Genomic DNA, 20,654 nt, shown 5'->3' on the forward strand with positions numbered 1-20,654 from the left:
AAAATGATGCAAAAAAAGTCCCTTAATAAAGTCTGATTAAATTCAGTATTAACTCTCATTATCAAAAATTGATCAAGGAAAGCCAACAGGTGCAGCTGAGAAAAGCTGGCAGCTGTTGACAGTTCTTTGGTGGAAAAGTAAGTTGCATACTTATACATAGCTGCCCTAATGATTATCAAGCCCAAGTTATGTTTTCCAAAAATAGGTTTCAAGATACACTAAAGAAACCATACAGACACCTCTAACAGTATAAAATTTGACAGTGAAGTTTGAGGATATAGGAAAACTCAAATATGACAACACACACAAGTAATTTATAAAACAAGCCTTTCAATCCTAGGAAAGTAAAATGGGGAGATCCCAAGCGGTAATGAACATAAAACAAGGGCTAATAGCAAATAGGAAAAACCCAACCATTTTCCCAATGACTGAGTCACAAAATGATAGCTTAGGAGACTATTAACATGCAGTTTTCCTTCTGTTTATCATCAATACATATATAAATTAGGGTAAAGTTTTTTCTACTCAATTACCATCATTTCTTTCTTTTTTAACTTTTCCCTAATTTTCTCTAGCAACATTTTTCCTTTGGTTTGACCAGTCGAACTCAAAAGGTTTGGAACCTAAAGTGAGTATCAACTCATTATTGGAATAGCACTTGGGAAATGTAATCATAGAAAAGACGAGTTTGGGCAGCATTGGTGGTATAACGGTGAGCACAGCTGCCTTTCTAAAGAAGACAGATTTCAACTGAAGTGGCCTCACGGAGTTAAGCAGCCATTCTCAGTGTGATAGGGTCCTCCCTGTTCATCTCTAGGGTAATGTTTCTCTTGGTTGGATCGCATGACCCAGCACGAAAGTGGCATGCTGCCTGGTAGGTTACTGCAGAGCTAGGTGTGCAAACACACACTCATTTAAGCTTACAATAAATACGAAGTATTGTTTAAAGCCATGTAAGTAAAGAAAAAATATTGCATTTCTATTGACCTGGTTTTCCTCTTGAACTGGCTTGGAGTCCTGTTCATGACACAGAAGACACAATAGTTAATTACTTGCTGCTCCAAGTTCCTTAGACTTTAGTACTTCCCGTTCTTCGAGCCTCAGCACTTTTTTTGCAGCAATAATGGTATTCTTCATCAGCATTGCCACAGTCATGGGACCAACACCCCCAGGGACTGGAGTGATGTAACCTGCTTTCTTCTTGACTCCTACACAGAGATCAGACAGGCAAACTCTTTAATTATGGCAAAGGAACTCTAAGGACTTTAACATATCATGGAAGAAGCATTCAAACAAAAAGCAATAATATACACAAGCATCTCAATAAACCTCAAACTCATTAAAAAATATCACATCTACAATACCCAAGAACAAGGGCTTTTGAACATATTAACAAAGTAACACACATTTAGGGATTTCCCAGGCGAGCCAGCAGCTGGGACTCTGAGCTTCCACTGCAGGGGGTACAGGTTTGATGCCTGGTCAGGGAACTAAGGGCTTCCCCGGTGGCTCAGTGGGAAAGAATCTGCCTGCAATGCAGGCAACACAGGAGTCTTGGGTTCAATCTCTGGGTCAGAAGATCCCCTGGAGGATGAAACAGCAACCCACTCTGGCATTCCTGCCGGGAAAATCCCATGGAGAGAGGAGACTGGTGGGCTATAGTTTATGGGGTTGCAAAGAGTCAGACACGACTGAGCAACTGAGTGCTCACAGGGAACGAAGATCCCACATGCTGTGCAATGTGGCCAAAAGAAAACCAATAATAGAAAAACATGCATATAATAAGCAGAGTTGTTCAGTGAATATACTTAAATAACCAGCCACACTTTTCCTCCATATTCAGTTCAGTCAGTTCAGTTGCTCAGTCGTGTCTGATTCTTTGCGACCCCATGAATCGCAGCACGCCAGGCCTCCCTGTCCATCACCAACTCCCAGGAGTTCACTCAGACTCACATCCATCGAGTCAGTGATGCCATCCAGCCATCTCATCCTCTGTCATCCCCTTCTCCTCCTGCCCCCAATCCCTCCCAGCATCAGAGTCTTTTCCAATGAGTCAACTCTTTGCATAAGGTGGCCAAAGTACTGGAGTTTCAGCTTTAGCATCATTCCTTCCAAAGAAATCCCAGGGCTGATCTCCTTCAGAATGGACTGGTTGGATCTCCTTGCAGTCCAAGGGACTCTCAAGAGTCTTCTCCAACACCACAGTTCAAAAGCATCAATTCTTCGGCGCTCAGCCTTCTTCACAGTCCAACTCTCACATCCATACATGACCACAGGAAAAACCATAGCCTTGACTAGACGGACCTTAGTCGGAAAAGTAATGTCTCTGCTTTTGAATATGCTACCTAGGTTGGTCATAACTTTTCTTCCAAGGAGTAAGCGTCTTTTAATTTCATGGCTGCAATCACCATCTGCAGTGATTTTGGAGCCCAAAAAAATAAAGTCTGACACTGTTTCCACTGTTTCTCCATCTATTTCTCATGGAGTGATGGGACCAGATGCCATGATCTTCATTATATTAAATCAATTTAAAAAGAAACATCTTAGTAGTTAACTGTATGGAAGTGTAACTATAATAATAATAAGGATTACTTCAATTAAAACCTGCTTACAATATTTTCTTAATTTTATTCTATTTATTTAACTATACTGTTTCCCAAAGCACCAAGCAAAGTAATTTTCTGGAAAGTAAAAAGATTTTTTAAAATCCAATCTAAAGGGAAAAATTACTTAGATACCTAGGCTTGGGTCTGACTGCTTGAGAAGAAATAGAAAGCTAGAAATAGAATTATCAGCATAAAATTCAGATAAATTCAGAACTGAAAGGAGAAATCTATCAGTGAATTCCAAAATTTTAGTAATATGGCTTTTTCCTGGACTTTTAATATTGCAAGTCTGGATCTCTCCTCTCAATATGAAAATGAGAAGTCTGTAATACTTTTTAGGAGACTCAATGGTTTAGAAAAATCACTTCATTAAATTTTCAGACTTATTAAAAGTCTTGTTTTCTTTATAGAATAACCCTAAAGAGAAGAAAGAAATTTCCTGAAAACTGTTTTGTTCTCCATAATTCGATGATACAAACACCTAAAATTCTAGAATGACTAAAATTTTTTAAAAGATTTCTCTTTATTATCATGGAAAGCACGATAATAAATGGTAATAATGATAATAATAATGGTAAAAATGACAATAAATGGTAATAATCAAGGTAATATAAGTTTTAAAGCTAAAGAAAAAGTAAATAGTCTGCCCTAATTGTCCAATAAAAGTAGTATTTATTGATTTTTATATTTTAAAAAGTTACCTTCAAAATCCACATCTCCAACCAACTTGGGTTTAGCAGTTGTGGGGTCTTGAATTCTATTTATTCCCACATCAATGACAGCTGCTCCTTCCTTGATCATATCTGCTGTGATCAGATTTGGAATACCTAAAAGAGGAGATAGGAATGATCAATTTAGTACTGAAAAGAATATTCCACCTGTAAGATTCTTATCAATTTCAAGATACCTGCAAGAATGAATTAGCTTGTTTTATAAAAACTCATAAAAAATATTAACCAGGGAAACAATTAAACTTCATATAGTGAACAGAAATATTTTGAGGCTGTAGAAATAACATTTATCCATCAAATATATAATGGAATGCCAGAAGTCAGTATTCCAACCACAACTCTCATCTTTGTAAGCAGCTTTGACATTATGGTCAAACCTAGGGGAATAGGAAATAAAACGACAGGGCAGCAGGCAAATTCGAAGATAAGAGGTCCACCTTCATCCTCTGAGCAAGGTACTTCCACCTCCTCCCTGGGGCTCTTACCTGCAGCGGAGATCACAATATCTGCAAGAGCTGTATGTTTCTTTAGCTCCTCCTTAGGAGTGTATCGATGAGATATTGTGACAGTGGCATCGCCTGTGAGGTAAAAAACAGATGTCTTGATTTCTGAATCAAAGCTAGGAATGGATTAGATCTCAGTTAGGCAAACCATGCCAGAAATCCAAGACCTCTGAAACAATAATGGGCAAATCTTACACCATATTTTCTGGGCAGCCAATTGTCATTAAAAAACAACAGCAACAACTAATACTCAATTTCTTGTAACTCTTACCTGTTGGTCCTAGCTCTACCCTTTGGAGTCATATATCATTAGATTTATTCCTTATCCTTTTTAATAGTCTTTCTGAACAAAATGTCACTAGAATTACTCAAGGATTTTTCTTAAAAGTGTGCTGAAAGATATGTGGAAATATTTCATTCTGATATATTTTATCTCTGATATAATCATGTATGGTCATATTATGATAATCATATAACTTTGATTTGAGAGTTTTTCTCAAATTAACAGAATGTGACAGGATGATGACACATCACAGTCATATGAAGTTAATCCTTTGCAATGGTCTAAGATCTTTTTTTCCTATCAAGTGGCACAGATCAGGATACTAATTTTGAATAAGTTATACTTCTTAACTCCAACTGTCAAAGCCATAACTGAAAATTCTAATTGTCTATAACCATGCTTACACTCAAAACTCAAATTTCTGAGAAATATCTATTTCTGAACTAGTTCCATACTAGTGAATATAAATTAACTCATCTTCTTCCACAAAGATTACTCCCAAAGTACCTATTAACAAAATTATAACAAAGACAAATAAAGCTTAACAAACACTTCCAAGCATCCACAGGGCAGTCTCTCTCACAAGCGAGAGGAGGACACCCTCCTGAGAGCAATATTCTTACCTCCGGGCCGTTCATGTGCCCCATCTGTGTGCAGTAACATTGCAATGGGCATTCCAACATTTTTTGACCTTCCGGCCACAACCACATTCTTTCCTAGGGTTGGAATGCCTATGAAAAAAAAATATATTTGCGTTTCACATAGTGCCAGATTATCTTAGGGCACCTAAGAAAAAGGAAGACTGACACCTTAGGATGTGACTCTAATTGTGATAATGAAGGAAATCACCAGCTTACTGACTCTTCAGTCAACTGAACCATCACTTGCTACCCATAGTGATAGCTGAAAGGGAACATAAGCTGCAAAATGTTATATGAATGTGCACTATCAACACTATCAAAGCTTAAGTTTCCTTCAGAGTTTTCTGGATCAAGCAGCAAAAACAGTTGTAGGTAATTGCTAAGGGAGTTAGGCTCTGGGGAGTAGGACTAGATGATCTGAGGTGGGGCTTTCCACTGTTTGTTCTGTAGGAATGTTTACCATTTCGTCAGTATGTTTTGATAATACTGAGATGGATATACCTACCAGTTCGCTTAATTATTTCCCACACACCCCATGGAGTAGCTGGTAACATGGAACACTGGTCCAAACACATTCGCCCTACATTAATTACATGAAAGCCATCGACGTCTTTGTCTGGAGAAACGGCATTGCAGACCTTTCTCTCATCAATGTGCTCTGAAAAAGAAATCAGAGCAGTGGTCAACTCACTGTTACATAGTTAGCACTGCTTGACTCCAGCTTACCCGGTTTGCAGTAAAAACCGATTCCCCGTCTATAACTCACCCCGCAACTTATTCATCTGTGCGTTGGGAACACACAGCAAGCAAAGCCAAATGCCAAGACCAAACCAGTGTCCTCTTGTCCTCCCCAAACTGCTTCCCTCCACTGTCCTGTGTATTAAGATCTCAATACCAAATCAGGGAGTAATTGGTATTCCGAAGAGGTCGGTCCCATATCTAACAACATACTCACTCTCTTGAGTTTACCTCCCCTTTCTTTAAGACAAATACACATGAGGAGCCAACTGTATAAACTAAACAAGCCTCCCCGCGCCTCAGAAATCATTTTAAATAGTGCTATATAAATCTCACCTGGAAGAGGCAGCTGAACAAGGAGGCCGTCTACATTATTATCATTATTTAGTTTATTGATTAAATTCAACAGTTCTTCCTCTGAAATTGAAGCTGGTTTCACAATGGTCTCACTGTTAATTCCTATAAGAAATTTTCAAGGTTAAAAAAAAAATAGATTATGGAAGATGGCAGAGTAGAACACACAGTTCACATATCCTCACGGTGTGTCAGAAGTGCGTCGGAGAAGTTCTTACGGAGTGCATGCTGGGCACTGGTAGAGGGCCTTGGACACCTAGGGGGATGGGAGGAGTCCCAGCGCAATCTTTTTTTTCAGGAAGAAAAAATTTTTTTTTTCTTTTCTGTTTAGCACCCTTCCCAGGTAGGGTGTGGGAAGGAAGTGGAGAGCAGTGGAGGCAGGATAGGACCAGCACCCCTGGGGGAAGCTGGGGGAGAGGAAACAACCCCACACTCAGGGAAGCGTGCTCACAGTCGGGGGTCAGCAGGGAAAGGCAAGGAGCTTAGGGGGACCTCAGGATGGGAGGGGAATGCAGCAGCCAGTGTGGGGGGTGGGGCAGGATGGAGTGGAGCCTGGGCATGCGGTCCATGCTGCAGCCCTTCACACCCCAGTCTGTGTGTCTCATGGTGGGGAGGAGGGCTGGGTGCTGCAGAGTGGGATTCGGGCAGTGGACCCAGGGAGGGGACAGCAGTTGGGGATGGCCTGGGGTGTTGGTGGGGGCAGGGTCTTGGGCCACAGTGGGACCAAGGCACCACTGTTGAGTGGCACATGAAGGGTGGGGCCACCACTGCAGAACCTTTCCCGGCCCGCCAACCCAGCTTCCTCGGGCGGTGATGGGAGCACACGCCTGCCCAGCAGCCTTGACTGGGTGAGGTATGGCAGGCTCGCTGACCCCTCAAGCCACGGTCTCCCCAGTCTGCTCAGGCCCTGGCAAGCCTGCTGGGGTTCCAGGCTGAGCCCCACCTCCACCAAGGCCTCCTCTGGCTGCTGGGGTCCCAGTGGACCCAAGCACCACCCCTGCTCAAAGCCTCCGTGAGTCATGGGTCCAGGCAGGCAGAGGGCCGCCCCCTCCAAGGCTTCTTCCAGTTGCTCCAGCCCCTGCGGACATGCCCACGGAAGCCTATGCTCCAGTCAGCCTGTGCTGACACGTGTGCTCTGGGCCAGCTTCAAGAGCAGACCCTGGTGAAGGAGCACACACAGACCTTTTCTTTTAGTTTGTTTTTTTAATTTATTTTTTCTTTTCTGTTTAGCTTTCAGTTTCAGTTCAGTCACTCCCTACTGTCCGACACTTTGTGACCCCATGGATTTCAGCACACCAGGCTTCCCTGTCCATCACCAACTCCCGGAGCTTGCTCAAACTCATGTCCATCGAGTCGGTGATGCCATCCAACCATCTCATCCTCTGTCATCCCCTTCTCCTCCCACCTTCAATCTTTCCCAGCATCAGGGTCTTTTCCAATGAGCCAGTTCTTCACATCAGGTGGCCAAAGTATTGGAGTTTCAGCTTCAACATCAGTCCTTCCAATGAATATTCAGGACTGATTTCCTTTAGGATGGACTGGTTGGATCTCCTTGCAGTCCAAGGGACTCTTTAAGAGGCTGCTCCAACACCACAGTTCAAAAGCATCAATTCTTTGGCATTCAGCTTTCTTTATAGTCCAACTCTCACATCCAATACATGACCACTGGAACAACCATAGCTTTGACTAGATGGACCTTTGTGGGCAAAGTAATGTCTCTGCTTTTTAATATGCCGTCTAGGTTGATCATAGCTTTTCTTCCAAGGAGCAAGTGTCTTTTAATTTCATGGCTGCAGTCACCATCTGCAGTGATTTGGGGGCCCAAAAATATAAAATCTGTTACAGTTTCCATTGTTTCCCCATCTATTTGCCATGAAATGATGGGACCAGGGGCCATGATCTTAGTTTAGGTTTGTTTTTATCATCAGTTTTGGTTTGGGGGCTCTTCTGTTTGTCTTCTTGTTTTTTGCTTTCCTTGTTTTTTTCTTTTTTGTTGTAGCTGTTTTTTCTTTATTGGTTTGTGTTTTGGTTACTTGGATTTGTTTTTATTACTTGTTGAGGGTTGTGTGTGTCTGTTTCCTTTTTTTGTATATTTGTTCCAGTTTTGTTATTATCCGCCTTGGGCTTTGCTTGTCTGGTTTTTTTCCTTTTTCTGCCATGCCACACAGCTTGTGGGGTCATGGTTCCCAGGTGGTGGGTCAGAAGCTCCTGTAGGGGGAGCTTCAAGTTCAGGCTTCTGGACCACCAGAGATCTCCAGAGAATACTAGTTGGCATGAGCTCTGCAGAGGTCCTCATTCAGCACCAAGACCCAGTTCCACCCAACTGCCCACAAGCAACAGTGCTGGATGCCTCAGGCCAAACAGCCACCAAGAGAAACACAGCCCTCTTCATCAACAGAAATGAGACAACAGAGAAATATGTTACAGATGAAGGAGCAAGGTAAACACCTACAAAACCAAGTAAATGAAGAGAAAATAGAATCTACCTGAAAAAGAATTCAGAGAAATAATAGGAAAATGATCCAAAATATCGGAAATAAAATGGAGGCATGGACAGCCTGGATGGGAGGGGGGTTTGGGGAGAATGGATACATGTATATGCATGGCTGAGTCCCTTCACTGTTCACCTGAAACTATCACAACATTGTTAATCAGCTATATAGCAATACAAAATGTTTTTGGTGTTAAAAAATAAAATTAAATTACAATTTTTAAAATGGAGGCCTGGATTGAGACAATACAAGAAATGTTTACAAAAGACCTAGAAGAACTAAAGAGAAAACAAACAGTGATGAATAACATGATAACTAAAATGAAAAATACAGCAGAAGGTATCAATAGCAGAATAACTGAAGCAGAAGAGTGGAAAAGTGAGTTGGAAGAGGAAATGGTGGAAATAACTACTGAGGAGCAGAATAAAGAATGAAAAGTAATGGGGACAGTCTCAGAGATCTCCGGGACAACTTTAAATACAACAACATTCAAATTATAAGGGTCCCAGAAGAAGAAGAGAAACAGAAAGGGTTTGAAAAAAAACTTGAAGAGATTATAGTCAAAAACTTCCCTAACATGGGAAAGGAAATAGCTACCCAAGTTCAGGAAGCACATAGAATCCCATACAGGATAAACCCAGGGAGGAAGCACACTGCGACACATATTAATTGACCTAATGAAAGTTAAATTCAAAGAAAAAATATTCAAAGCAGCAAGGGGAAAACAACAAATAACATACAAGGGTATCCCCTAAAGTTATCAGCTGATCTTTCAGCAGAAATTCTACAGGCCAGAAGGGAGAGGCAGGATATATTTAAAGTGATGAAAAAGAAAAACCTACAACCAAGACTACTCTACCCAGCAAGGATATCATTCAGGTTCAGTGAAGAAGTCAAAAGCTTTACAGACAAGCAAAAGCGAAGTGAATGGAGCACCATCAATCCAGCTTTACTGCTAATGCTAAACGACCTCTACATGAGAAACTTAAGAGAAGAAAAAGACTTCTAAAAACAAACGCAACGGGCTTCCCAGTTCAGTGGTTAAGAACCTGCCTTGCAATACAAGGGACACGGGTTTGATCCCTGGTCCGGGAAGATCCCACATGCCATGGGGTAACTCAGCCCATGCACCACAACCACTGAAGCCCACAAACCCTAGAGCCCGTGTTTTGCAACGAGAAAAGCCATTGCAATGAGGCCCACGCACAGCAAGAGAGTAGCCCCCACGCACCACAGCTAAAGAAAGCCTGAACATAGCAATGATGACCCAGCGTAGCCAAAATAAATAAAACAATTAAGAAAATGGTCACAGAAACATACATATTGATAATTACCTAAATGTAAATGGATTAAATGTTCCAACCAAAAGATACAGACTGACTGAATGTATACAAAAATAAGACCCATTTATATGCCAAAGAATATTCAAACTATCCCACAGTTGCACTCATCTCACACGCTAGCAAAGTGATGCTCAAAATTCTCCAAGCCAGGCTTCAACAGTACGTGAACTGTGAACTTCCGGATGTTCACACTGGTTTAGAAAAGGCAGAGGAACCAGAAATCAAATTGCCAACATCCGCTGGAGCATCGAAAAAGCAAGAGAGTTCCAAAAAAACATCTACTTCTGTCTTATTGACTACGCCAAAGCCTTTGACTGTGTGGCTCACAACAAACTGTGCAAAATTCTTAAAGAGATGGGAATACTAGACAACTTGACCTGCCTCTTGAGAAATCTGTATGCAGGTTAAGAAGCAACAGTTAGAACTGCACATGGAACAACAGACTGGTTCTAAATTGGGAAAGGAGTACGTCAAGGCTGTATATTATCACCCTGCTTCTTTAACTTATATGCAGAGTACATCATGAGAAATGATGGGCTGGATGAAGCACAAGCTAGAATCAAGATTCCTGGGAAAAATATCTATAACCTCAGATATGCAGATGACACCACCCTCATGGCAGAAAGCAAAGAAGAACTAAAGAGCCTCTTGATGAAAGTGAAAGAGGAGAGTGAAAAGTTGGCTTAAAACTCAACATTCAGAAAACTAAGATCATGGCATCTGGTCCCATCATTTCATGGGAAATAGATGGGGAAACAATGGAAACAGTGACAGATTTTATTTTTCTGGGCTCCAAAATCACTTCAGTGGTGACTGCAGCCATGAAATTAAAAGACACTTGCTCCTTGGAAAAAAAGTTATGACCAACCTAGACAGCATATTCAAAAGCAGAGACATTACTTGGCCCACAAAGGTCCATCTAGTCAAGGCTATGGTTGTCCCAGTGGTCACGTATGGATGTGAGAGTTAGACTATAAAGAAAGCTGAGTGCCAAAGAACTGATGCTTTGAACTGTGGTGTTGGAGCAGCCTCTTAAAGAGTCCCTTGGACTGCAAGGAGATCCAACCAGTCCATCCTAAAGGAAATCAGTCCTGAACATTCATTGGAAGGACTGATGCTGAAACTCCAATACTCTGGCCACCTGATGCGAAGAACTGACTCATTGGAAAAGACCCTGATGCTGGGAAAGACTGAAGGTGGAAGGAGAAGGGGACGACAGAGGATGAGATGGTTGGATGGCATCACTGACTCAACGAACATGAGTTTGAGTAAACTCTGGGAGTTCGTCATGGACAGGGAGGCCTGGCGTGCTGTGATTCATGGGGTAACAAAGAGTTGGACACGACTGAGCGACTGAACTGAACTGAATATGCTATCCACAATAGACGCACTTCAGACCTAGGGACACGTACAGATTGAAAGTGAGGGAGCGGAAAAAGATATCCCGTGCAAATGGAAATCAAAAGAAGGCTGGAGTTGCAATTATCATGTAAGACAAAAGAGACAAACAAGGACACTACATAATGATCAAGAGATCGATCCAAGAAGATATAACAATTATAAATATCTATGCCCCCAACACAGGAGCACTTCAATACATAAGGCAAATGCTAACAGCCATACAAGGGGAAATTGACGGTAACACAATAATCATGGGGAACTTTAACATCTTACTTACACCAATGGGAAGATCATCCAGACAGAAACTAATAAGGAAACACAACTTTAAATGACACATTAGGCCAGAGAGACTTGATATTAACAGGACATTCTATCCAAAAGCTGCAGAATACACTTTCTTCTCAAGTGCACACAGAACATTCTCCGGGATAGATCACATCTTGGGACACTGATCAAACCTCAATAAATTTAAGAAAATTTAAATGGCATCAAGAATCTTTTCTGACCACAATGCTATGAGATTAGAAATCAATTACAGAAAAAAAAAAAAAAAAACCCTGTAAAAAATTCAAACAAATGGAAGGTAAACAATATGCTACAAAATAACCAAGAGATCACTGAAGAAACCAAAGAGGAGATGAAAAAAGACATAGAAACAAATGACAATGAAAACGCAGTGACCCAAAACTTACGGGATGCAATAAAAGCAGTTCTAAGAGGGAAGTTTATAGCAATACCACCATACCTCAAGAAATAAGGAGAATCTCAAACAACCTAACTCACACCTACAGCAACTAGAGAAAGAAGAACAAACAAAACCCAAAGTTAGCAGAAGGAAATAAACCATAAAAATCACAGAAGCAATAAATGCAATAGAAATGAAGAAAACAAACGCAAATATCAATAAGACTAAAAGCTAGCTCTTTGAGAAGATAAACAAAATTGATAAACCTTTAGCTAGACTGAAAGAAAAAAAAGGTAGAGGACTCCAGTGAATAAAATTAGAAATGAGTAGGAAGAATTACAACTGACCCCACATAAATACAAACAATCATAAGAGACTACTACAAGCAGTATATGCCAATTAAATGGACAACTCAAAAGAAAAGGACAAATTCTTAGAAAGGCACAACTCTCCAAGACCAAACCAGGAAGAAACAGAAAAATTAACAGACCAAGCACAAGTAATGAAATTGAAAATATGATTAAAAATCTTCCAATAAACAAAAGTCCAGGACCAGATGGCTTCACAGGTGAAATCTATCAAACACTTAGAGGAGTGTTTGATAACACCCATCCTTCTCAAACTCCTCCAAAATACTGCAGAAGAATAAAAAACTGCCAAAATTATTCTATGAGCCCACCATCACCCTGATACCAAAACCAGACAAAGATATTACACAAAAAAGAAAATTACAGACCAATACCACTGATGAACATAGATCAAGATACCAGTAAACAATCCAATAACACATCAAACATATCATACATCATGAGCAAGTGGATTTTATCCCAGGGATGCAAGGATTCTTCAATATATGCAAATCAATCAATGTGATACATCATATTAACAAATTGAAAGATAAAAACTATAATCGTCTCAATAGATGCAGAAAGGACTTTTGAAAGAACTTAACATCCATTTATGATAAACACTCTCCAGGAAGTGGGCATGAAAGGAATTTACCTCAACATAATAAATGTCATATACAACAAACCCACAGCCAACATCTTTCTCATGGTGAAAAACTGAAAGCATTTCCTCTAAGATTGGAACAAGACTCAGATGTCCACTCTCGCTGCTATTATTTAACATAACTTTGGAAGATGCAGCCATGGCTATCAGAGAAGAAAAAGAAATACAAGGAACACAACTGAAAGAGAAGTAAAACTGCCACTGTTTGCCGATGACATGAATCTATACATAGAAAATCATAAACAGGTCACCAGAAAATTACTGGTACTAATCAATGAATTTGGTCAAGTTGCAGGATATAAAAGTAATGCACCAAAATCTCTTGCTTTCCTATACACTAGTAGAAAGTTCATGCATCGAACCTGGACTGGCGATTCATTTCTTATATGATATTATACATGTTTCAATGCCATTCTCCCAAATCATCCCACCCTCACCCTCTCCCACAGAGTCTAAAAGACTGTTCTATACATCTGTGTTTCTTTTGCTGTCTTGCATACAGGGTTATCGTTACCATCTTTCTAAATTCCATATATATGCGTTAGTATACTGTATTGGTGTTTTTCTTTCTGGCTTACTTCACTCTGTATAATAGGCTCCCGTTTCATCCACCTCATTAGAACTGATTCAAATGTATTCTTTTTAATGGCTGAGTAATACTCCATTGTGTATATGTACCACAGCTTTCTTATCCATTCATCTGCTGATGGACATCTAGGTTGCTTCCATGTCCTGGCTATTATAAACAGTGCTGCGATGAACACTGGGGTACACGTGTCTCTTTCAATTTTGGTTTCCTCGGTGTGTATGCCCAGCAGTGGGATTGCTGGGTCATAAGGTTTGATGCATGATACTGGATGCTCGGGGTTGGTGCACTGAGACGACTCAGAGGGATGGTACGGGGAGGGAGGAGGGAGGGGGGTTCAGGATGGGGAACACGTGTATACCTGTGGCGGATTCATGTTGATGTATGGCAAAACCAATACAATATTGTAAAGTAATTAACCTCCAATTAAAATAAATAAATTTATATTTTAAAAAATAATAATAAAAATTAAAGGTTCAGAAAGAGAAATTAAGAAAACAATCCCATTTACCACTGCAACAAAAAGAATAAAACACCCAGGAATAAACCTACATAAGGAGGCAAAGACTTGTACTCAGAAAACTATACGATTCTAATGAAAGAAACCAAACACCACACAAACAGAGAGACATACCACAATCCTGGGATGGAAGAATCAATATGGTAAAAATAACTATGTTATCCAAAGCAATATACAGATTCAATGAAATTTCTTGTAAATTACCAATGGCATTTTTCACAGGATTAGAACAAATTTTACAATTTGTATGGAAGCAAAGACCCTGAAGAGCCAAAGCTATCTTTAAAAAAAGAGTGGGAGGAATCAGGCTCCCTGACTTCAGAATATAAACAAAGCTACCATAACCAAGATAGTATGTATGGTTTTGGCACAAAAACAGAAACACAGATCAATGGAAGAGGCTAGAGAGCCCAGGGATAAACCCATGCACCTATGGTCACATACTGACAAAGGAGCAAACCATATACAATGGAGAAAAGACGGTCTCTTGAGTAAGTGGTGCTGGGAAAGCTGGACAGCTACATGTAAAAGAATGAAATTAGAACACTCCCTAACACCAGACACAAAATAAACTCAAAATGGTTAAAGACCTAAATGTAAGGCCAGACACTATGAAACTCGTGGAAGAAAACATAGGCAGAACATTGACATAAATCAAAGCAAGATCTTTTTTGACCCACCTTCTAGAGTAATGAAAATAAAAAGCAAAAATAAACAAATGGGCCCTAATTAAACCCAAAAGCTTTTAACAGCAAAGGAAACCATAAACAAAGTGAAAAGACAACCTTCACAATGGGAGAAAAGATTTGCAAATGAAGCAACTGACAAGGGGTTAATCTCCAAATATACAAACAGCTCCTGCAGCTCAACATCAAAAAAACAAAACAACCCAATCACAGAACGGGGTGAAGACCGAAACAGATATTTCTTCAAAGAAGAAATAAAGATAGCCAAGTTCAATTCAGTTCAGTTGCTCAGTCATGTCCGACTCTATGTGACCCCATGAATTGCAATGCAACATCGCTAGTTTTTAGAGAAATGCAGATTAAAAACTACAATGAGGTATCACCTCACACTGGTCGGAATGGCCATCATCAGAAGATCTACAAACAATAAATGCTAGAGAGGGTGTGAAGAAAACAGAACCCTCTTACATTTTTAGCGGGAATGTGGATTGGTGCAGCCACTATGGAGAATACGGTGGTGGTTCCTTAAAAAACTAAAAATACAACTACCATATGATCCAGCAATTCCATATCTGGGCATAATTCCAAAAGATACACTATTTACAATGTGACCAAATGTAGCACTATTTACAATAGGTGGGCTTCCCAGGTGGCCCTAGTGGTAAAGAACTTGCCTGTCAACCCAAGAGATTTAAGAGACACGGATTTGATCCCTGAGTTGGGAAGACCCCTGGAGCAGGGCATAGCAACCCTCTCGTATACTTGCCTGGAGAATCCCATGGACAGGAGCCTGGGGGGCTACAGTCCATAGGGTCGCAAAGAGTCGGACACAACTGAAGGAACTTAGCACGTTTTACAACAGGCAGGAAATGGAAGCAACCTAAATGCCATCAACAGAAGAATGGAAAAAGTAGATGGAATATACAACAGAATATTACTCAGCCATAAAAAGGAACAAAATTGTGCCATTTGCAGGGTTATGGATGGACCTAGGGACTATCATACGAAGTCAGTAAGGAAGAGAAAAATAAATACTGTATAGCAATGCATATAAGTGGAATATAGAAAAATGAACCTATTTGCAAAGCAGAAATACAGACACAGACATAGAGAACAAACCTATGGATACCAAGCAGAGGAAAGGGGATGTGGAATGAATTGGGAGGTTGGGATTTACGTATATACAATCAGTTCAATTCGGTTGCTCAGTCATGTGTCTGACTCTTTGCAACCCCATGGACTGCAGCACGCCAGGCCTCCCTGTCCATCACCAACTCCTGCAGCTTGCTCAAACTCATGTCCATTGAGTCAGGGATGCCATACAACCATCTCATTCTCTGTTGTCCCCTTCTCCTCCTGCCTTCAATCCTTCCCAGCATCAGGGTCTTTTCAACCGAGTCAGCTCTTTGCATCAGGTGGCCAAAGTATTGGAGCTTCAGCTTCAACATCAGTCCTTCCAATGAATTCAGGACTGATTTCCTTTAGGATTGACTGGTTTGATCTTCTTGCAGTCCAAGGGACTTTCAAGAGCCTTCTCCAACACCACAGTTCAAAGCATCAATTCTTCGGTGTTCAGCTTTCTTTAAGGTCCTCTCAAACCCATACATGACTGCTGGAAAAACCATAGCTTTGACTAGACAGACCTTTGTCAGCAAAGTAATGTCTCTGCTTTTTAATATGCTGTCTAGGATTGTCATAGCTTTTCTTCCAAGAAGCAAGCATCTTTTAATTTCATGGCTACAGTTACTATCCACAGTGATTTTGGAGCCAAACAAAATAGTCTGTCACTGTTTCCATTGTTTCCCCATCTATTTGCCATGAAGTGATGGGACCAGATGCCATGTTCTTAGTTTTCTGAATGTCAAGTTTTAAGCCAGCTTTTTCACTCTCCTCTTTCACTTTCATCAAGAGGCTCTTCAGTTCCTCTTTGCTTTCCACCATAAGGGCAGTGTCATTTGCATATCTGAGGTCATTGATATTTCTCCCAGTCAATAACCTCAGATAATGCAGATGAAACCACCCTTATGGCAGAAAGTGAAGAGGAACTAAAAAGCCTCTTGATGAAAGTGAAAGAGGAGAGTGAAAAAGTTGGCTTAAAGCTCAACATTCGGAAAACGAAGATCATGGCATCTGGTCCCATCACTTCATGGGAAATAGATGGGGAAACAGTGGAAACAGTGTCAGACTTTATTTTTGGGGGCTCCAAAATCACTGCAGATGGTGACTGCAGCCATGAAATTAAAAGACGCTTGCTCCTTGGAAGGAAAGTTATGACCAACCTAGACAGCATATTCAAAAGCAGAGATATTACTCTGCCGGCTAAGGTCTGTCTAGTCAAGGCTATGGTTTTTCCAGTGGTCATGTATGGATGTGAGAGTTGGACTGTGAAGAAAGCTGAGAGCCGAAGAATTGATGCTTTTGAACTGTGGTGTTGGAGAAGACTTTTGAGAGTCCCTTGGACTGCAAGGAGATCCAACCAGTCCATTCTAAAGGAGATCAGCCCTGGGATTTCTTTGGCAGGAATGATGCTAAAGCTGAAACTCTTGTACTTTGGCCACATCATGCGAAGATTTGACTCATGAGAAAAGACTCTGATGCTGGGAGGGATTGGGGGCAGGAGGAGAAGGGGACGACAGAGGATGAGATGGCTGGATGGCATCACCGACTCAATGGACATGAGTATGAGTGAACTCCAGGAGATGGTGATGGACAGGGAGGCCTGGCGTGCTGCAATTCATGGGGTCGCAAAGAGTCAGACACAACTGAGCGACTGAACTGAACTGAACTGAATCTTGATTCCAGCTTGTGCTTCATCTAGTCTGGCATTTCACATGATGTACTCTGCATATAAGTTAAGCAGGGTGACAATATACAGCCTTGTCATACTCCTTTCCCAACTTGGAAACAGTCACTTGTTCCATGTCTGGTTCTAACTGTTACTTTTTGACCTGCATACAGATTTATCAGGAGGCAAGTAAGGTGGTCTGTATAAAAGAGATACTGAATGAGAACCTACCATATAGCACAGGGCTTCCCTAGTGGTTCAGTGGTAAAGAATCCACCTGCCAAAGCAGAAGATGTGAGTTTGACACCAGGGTAGGGAAGATCCCCTGGAAAAGAAAATGGCAACCCACTCCAGAATTCTTGCCTTGGAAATTCCATGGAGAGAGGAGCCTGGTGTGTTACAGGCCACAGGGTTGCAAACAGTCAGATATGACTTGGTGACTAAACAACAACAAGAACAACTGTCTAGCACAGGGAACTCTACTTAATGCTCTGCGTGACCTAAATGGGAAAGAAATCCAAAAAAGAGGATGTATGTATACATAGGACAGCTCTACAAATAGCTGAGGAAAGAAGAGACGCAAGAAACAAGGGAGAAAGGGAAGGGTATAACCAACTAAATGCAGAGTTCCAGAGAATAGCAAGGAGGGACAGAAGGCCTTCTTCAATGAACAATGCAAAGAAACAGAGGAAAACAACAAAAAGGGTAAGACTAGAGATCTCTTCAAGAAAATTAGAAATATCAAAGGAACACTTCAATTCAAAGATGGCCACAATAAAGGACAGAAATGATAAAGACCTAATAGAAGCAGACGAGATCAAAAAGAGGTGGAACGAATACACTGAAGAATTGTACAATAAAGATCTTAATGACCCAGGTAACCACGATGGTGTAGTCTCTCACTCAGAGCCAGATATCCTGGAATGTGAAGTCAAGTGGGCCTTAGGCACTGCTGCCAATATAGCTAATGGAGGTGATAGAATTCCAGCAGAACTATTTAAAATCCTCAAAGATGATGCTATTAAAGTGCTGCACTCAATATGTCAGCAAATTTAGAAAGTCCAGCAGTGGCCACAGACTGGAAAAGGCCAATATTCATCCCAATTCCCAAGAAGGGCAGTACTAAAGAATGTTCAAATTACTGGACAGTTGCATTCACTTCCCATGCTAGTAAGGTTATGCTCAAAATCTTCTAAGCTAGGCTTCAGCACTATATGAACCGAGAACTTTCAGATGTTCAAGCTGGGTTTAGAAAAGGCAAAGGAACCAGAGATCAAACTGCCAACATTCACTGGATCACAGAGAAGGCAGGGGAATTCCAGAAAAAATCTATCTCTACTTCATTAACTATGCTAAAGACTTTGACTGTGTAGATCATAACAAATTGTAGAAAACTCTTAAAGAGATGGAAATACCAGAACATCTTACCTGCCTCCTGAGAAATCTGTACCCAGATCAAGAAGCAACAGTTTGAACCAGACACGGAACAAGTGACTGGTTCAGGATTGAGAAAGGAGTACAACAGGCTGTTTATTGTCACCCTTTTATTTAACTTATACACAGAATACATTATGCAAAATGCCAGGCTAGATGAAGCACAAGCTGGAATCAAGATTGCCGGGGGAAATATCAACAACCTGATATGTGGATGATGCCACTTAAATTGCAAAAAGCAAAGAGGAACTAAAGAGCCTCTTGATGAGGGCGAAGGAGGAGAGTAAAAAAGCCAGCTTAAAACTCAATATAAAAAAAACTAAGATCATGGCATCCAGTCCCATCACTTCATGGCAAAGAGAAGGGGAGAAGACGGAAGCAGTGAAAAATTTCCTCTTCTTGGGCTCTAAAATCACAGTGGATGGTGACTGCAGCCATAAAATTAAAAGACTACTATTTTTTGGCAGGAAAGCTATGACAAACCTAGACAGTGTGTTAAAAAGCAAAGACATCACTTTGTTGACAAAGGTCTATATAGTCAAGTCTGTGGTCTTTCCAGTAGTCACGAAGAGATGTGAGAACTGGACAATAAAGAAGGCAGAGCGCCGAAGATCTGATGCCTTCAAAATGAGGTGCTGGAGAAGACTCAAAGGCCCTTGGAAAACAAGGAAATCAGACCAGTCAATCTTAAAGGAAATCAACCCTGAATACTCATTGGAAAGACTGATGCTGAAGCTCCAATACTCTGGCCACCTGACGTGAACAGCTGACTCATTGAAAAAGACCCTGATCCTGGAAAAGACTGAGGGCAGGAGGAGAAGAGGGCCAAAGAGGATGAGATGGTCGGATGGCATCACCAATTCAATGGACATGAAGCTGGGCAAATTCTGGGAGATGGTGAGGGACAGAGAGGCCTGGAGTGCTGCAGTCCGTGGAGTTGCAAAGAGTCAGGCAAGACTGGTGCCTGGAGAACAATGACTGATTCACTTTGCTATAACAAGAAAGGAATACAACACTGTAGAAAGAATTATACTCCAATAAAAACTTCTTTAAAATTTTTAGGCAAAAGTATTTGAAGAATAAAAGAATAATATAAAATAGAGGCATTTATTGAGGCAAGGCTACACTGCTTGCCACACTATCAGCAAGGCTTTTAATCATCACAACTGCCCTGGTAGCTGGAAAGTTTGAACAGGCTCACAGGTAACCCTGAGTAACTTCTCAACACTAAAAGAGTACTAGCTTGATACTTTCTATCTATTATGCTACATAATTATCATTAACCTCATCTTATAGACAAGGCTCAGAGAAACTGAAACAGAAGCCGGCTAGTGACAAAGCCAGTCTTTGTGGTTCCAAAGTCCACCTTCTTTCCACTATACCATGCTACCTCCCATTCCAAGGTCTTAGAAAGCCATAGCTTACTAGCTTCCAGACGTTCTAAAGGTTTTACTTTTCTAATTTTGTTTATAATTACTTCGGCCGTGCTGGGTCTTGGTTACTGCGTGGGCTTCTCTCTAGTTGTGGTCAGTGGGGTCTGCCCTCCAGCTGCAGTACACAGGCTCATTGCAACAAGGCTTCTCTTGTGGAGAAGCTCAACAGTTGCGGTGCATGGGCTTACCAGCTCCATGGCACATGGGCTCTTCCCAGATCAGGGACTGCACTTGTGTCTCCTGCATTAGCGGGTAGATTCTTTACCGCTGAACTACTAGGGAAACTCTAAAGGTTTTTCAATGAAGACGGCAGGGGGCCTCAATCCTCAGTGATAAAAAACAGGGTATGCCAAGGGCTCATGGTGCAGTGGTCTCACGGCCCTTCAGAAGGGCGGGCACACAGTGCTCAGAACACTGACCCA

The 20,654-nt window shown here is 41.1% G+C and overlaps 1 protein-coding gene across 1 annotated transcript in view; it reads right to left on the minus strand.

Moving 5' to 3' along the window:
• MTHFD2 (methylenetetrahydrofolate dehydrogenase (NADP+ dependent) 2, methenyltetrahydrofolate cyclohydrolase) overlaps positions 1-20,654 on the minus strand; it is a 30,914-nt gene continuing 10,260 nt past the window's right edge. The window contains exons 3-8 of the mRNA XM_052648840.1: positions 5,839-5,961; positions 5,270-5,422; positions 4,747-4,854; positions 3,823-3,915; positions 3,308-3,433; positions 1-1,208 (exon numbers count right to left, since the gene is read on the minus strand). Of these exons, the coding sequence (XP_052504800.1) occupies positions 1,045-1,208; positions 3,308-3,433; positions 3,823-3,915; positions 4,747-4,854; positions 5,270-5,422; positions 5,839-5,961 (767 nt within the window). The 3' untranslated portion in view covers positions 1-1,044. The remainder of the gene's footprint in view (positions 1,209-3,307; positions 3,434-3,822; positions 3,916-4,746; positions 4,855-5,269; positions 5,423-5,838; positions 5,962-20,654) is intronic.

The sequence above is a fragment of the Budorcas taxicolor genome, chromosome 11, assembly GCF_023091745.1.
Source record: "Budorcas taxicolor isolate Tak-1 chromosome 11, Takin1.1, whole genome shotgun sequence".
Taxonomy (NCBI): Eukaryota; Metazoa; Chordata; class Mammalia; order Artiodactyla; family Bovidae; genus Budorcas; species Budorcas taxicolor.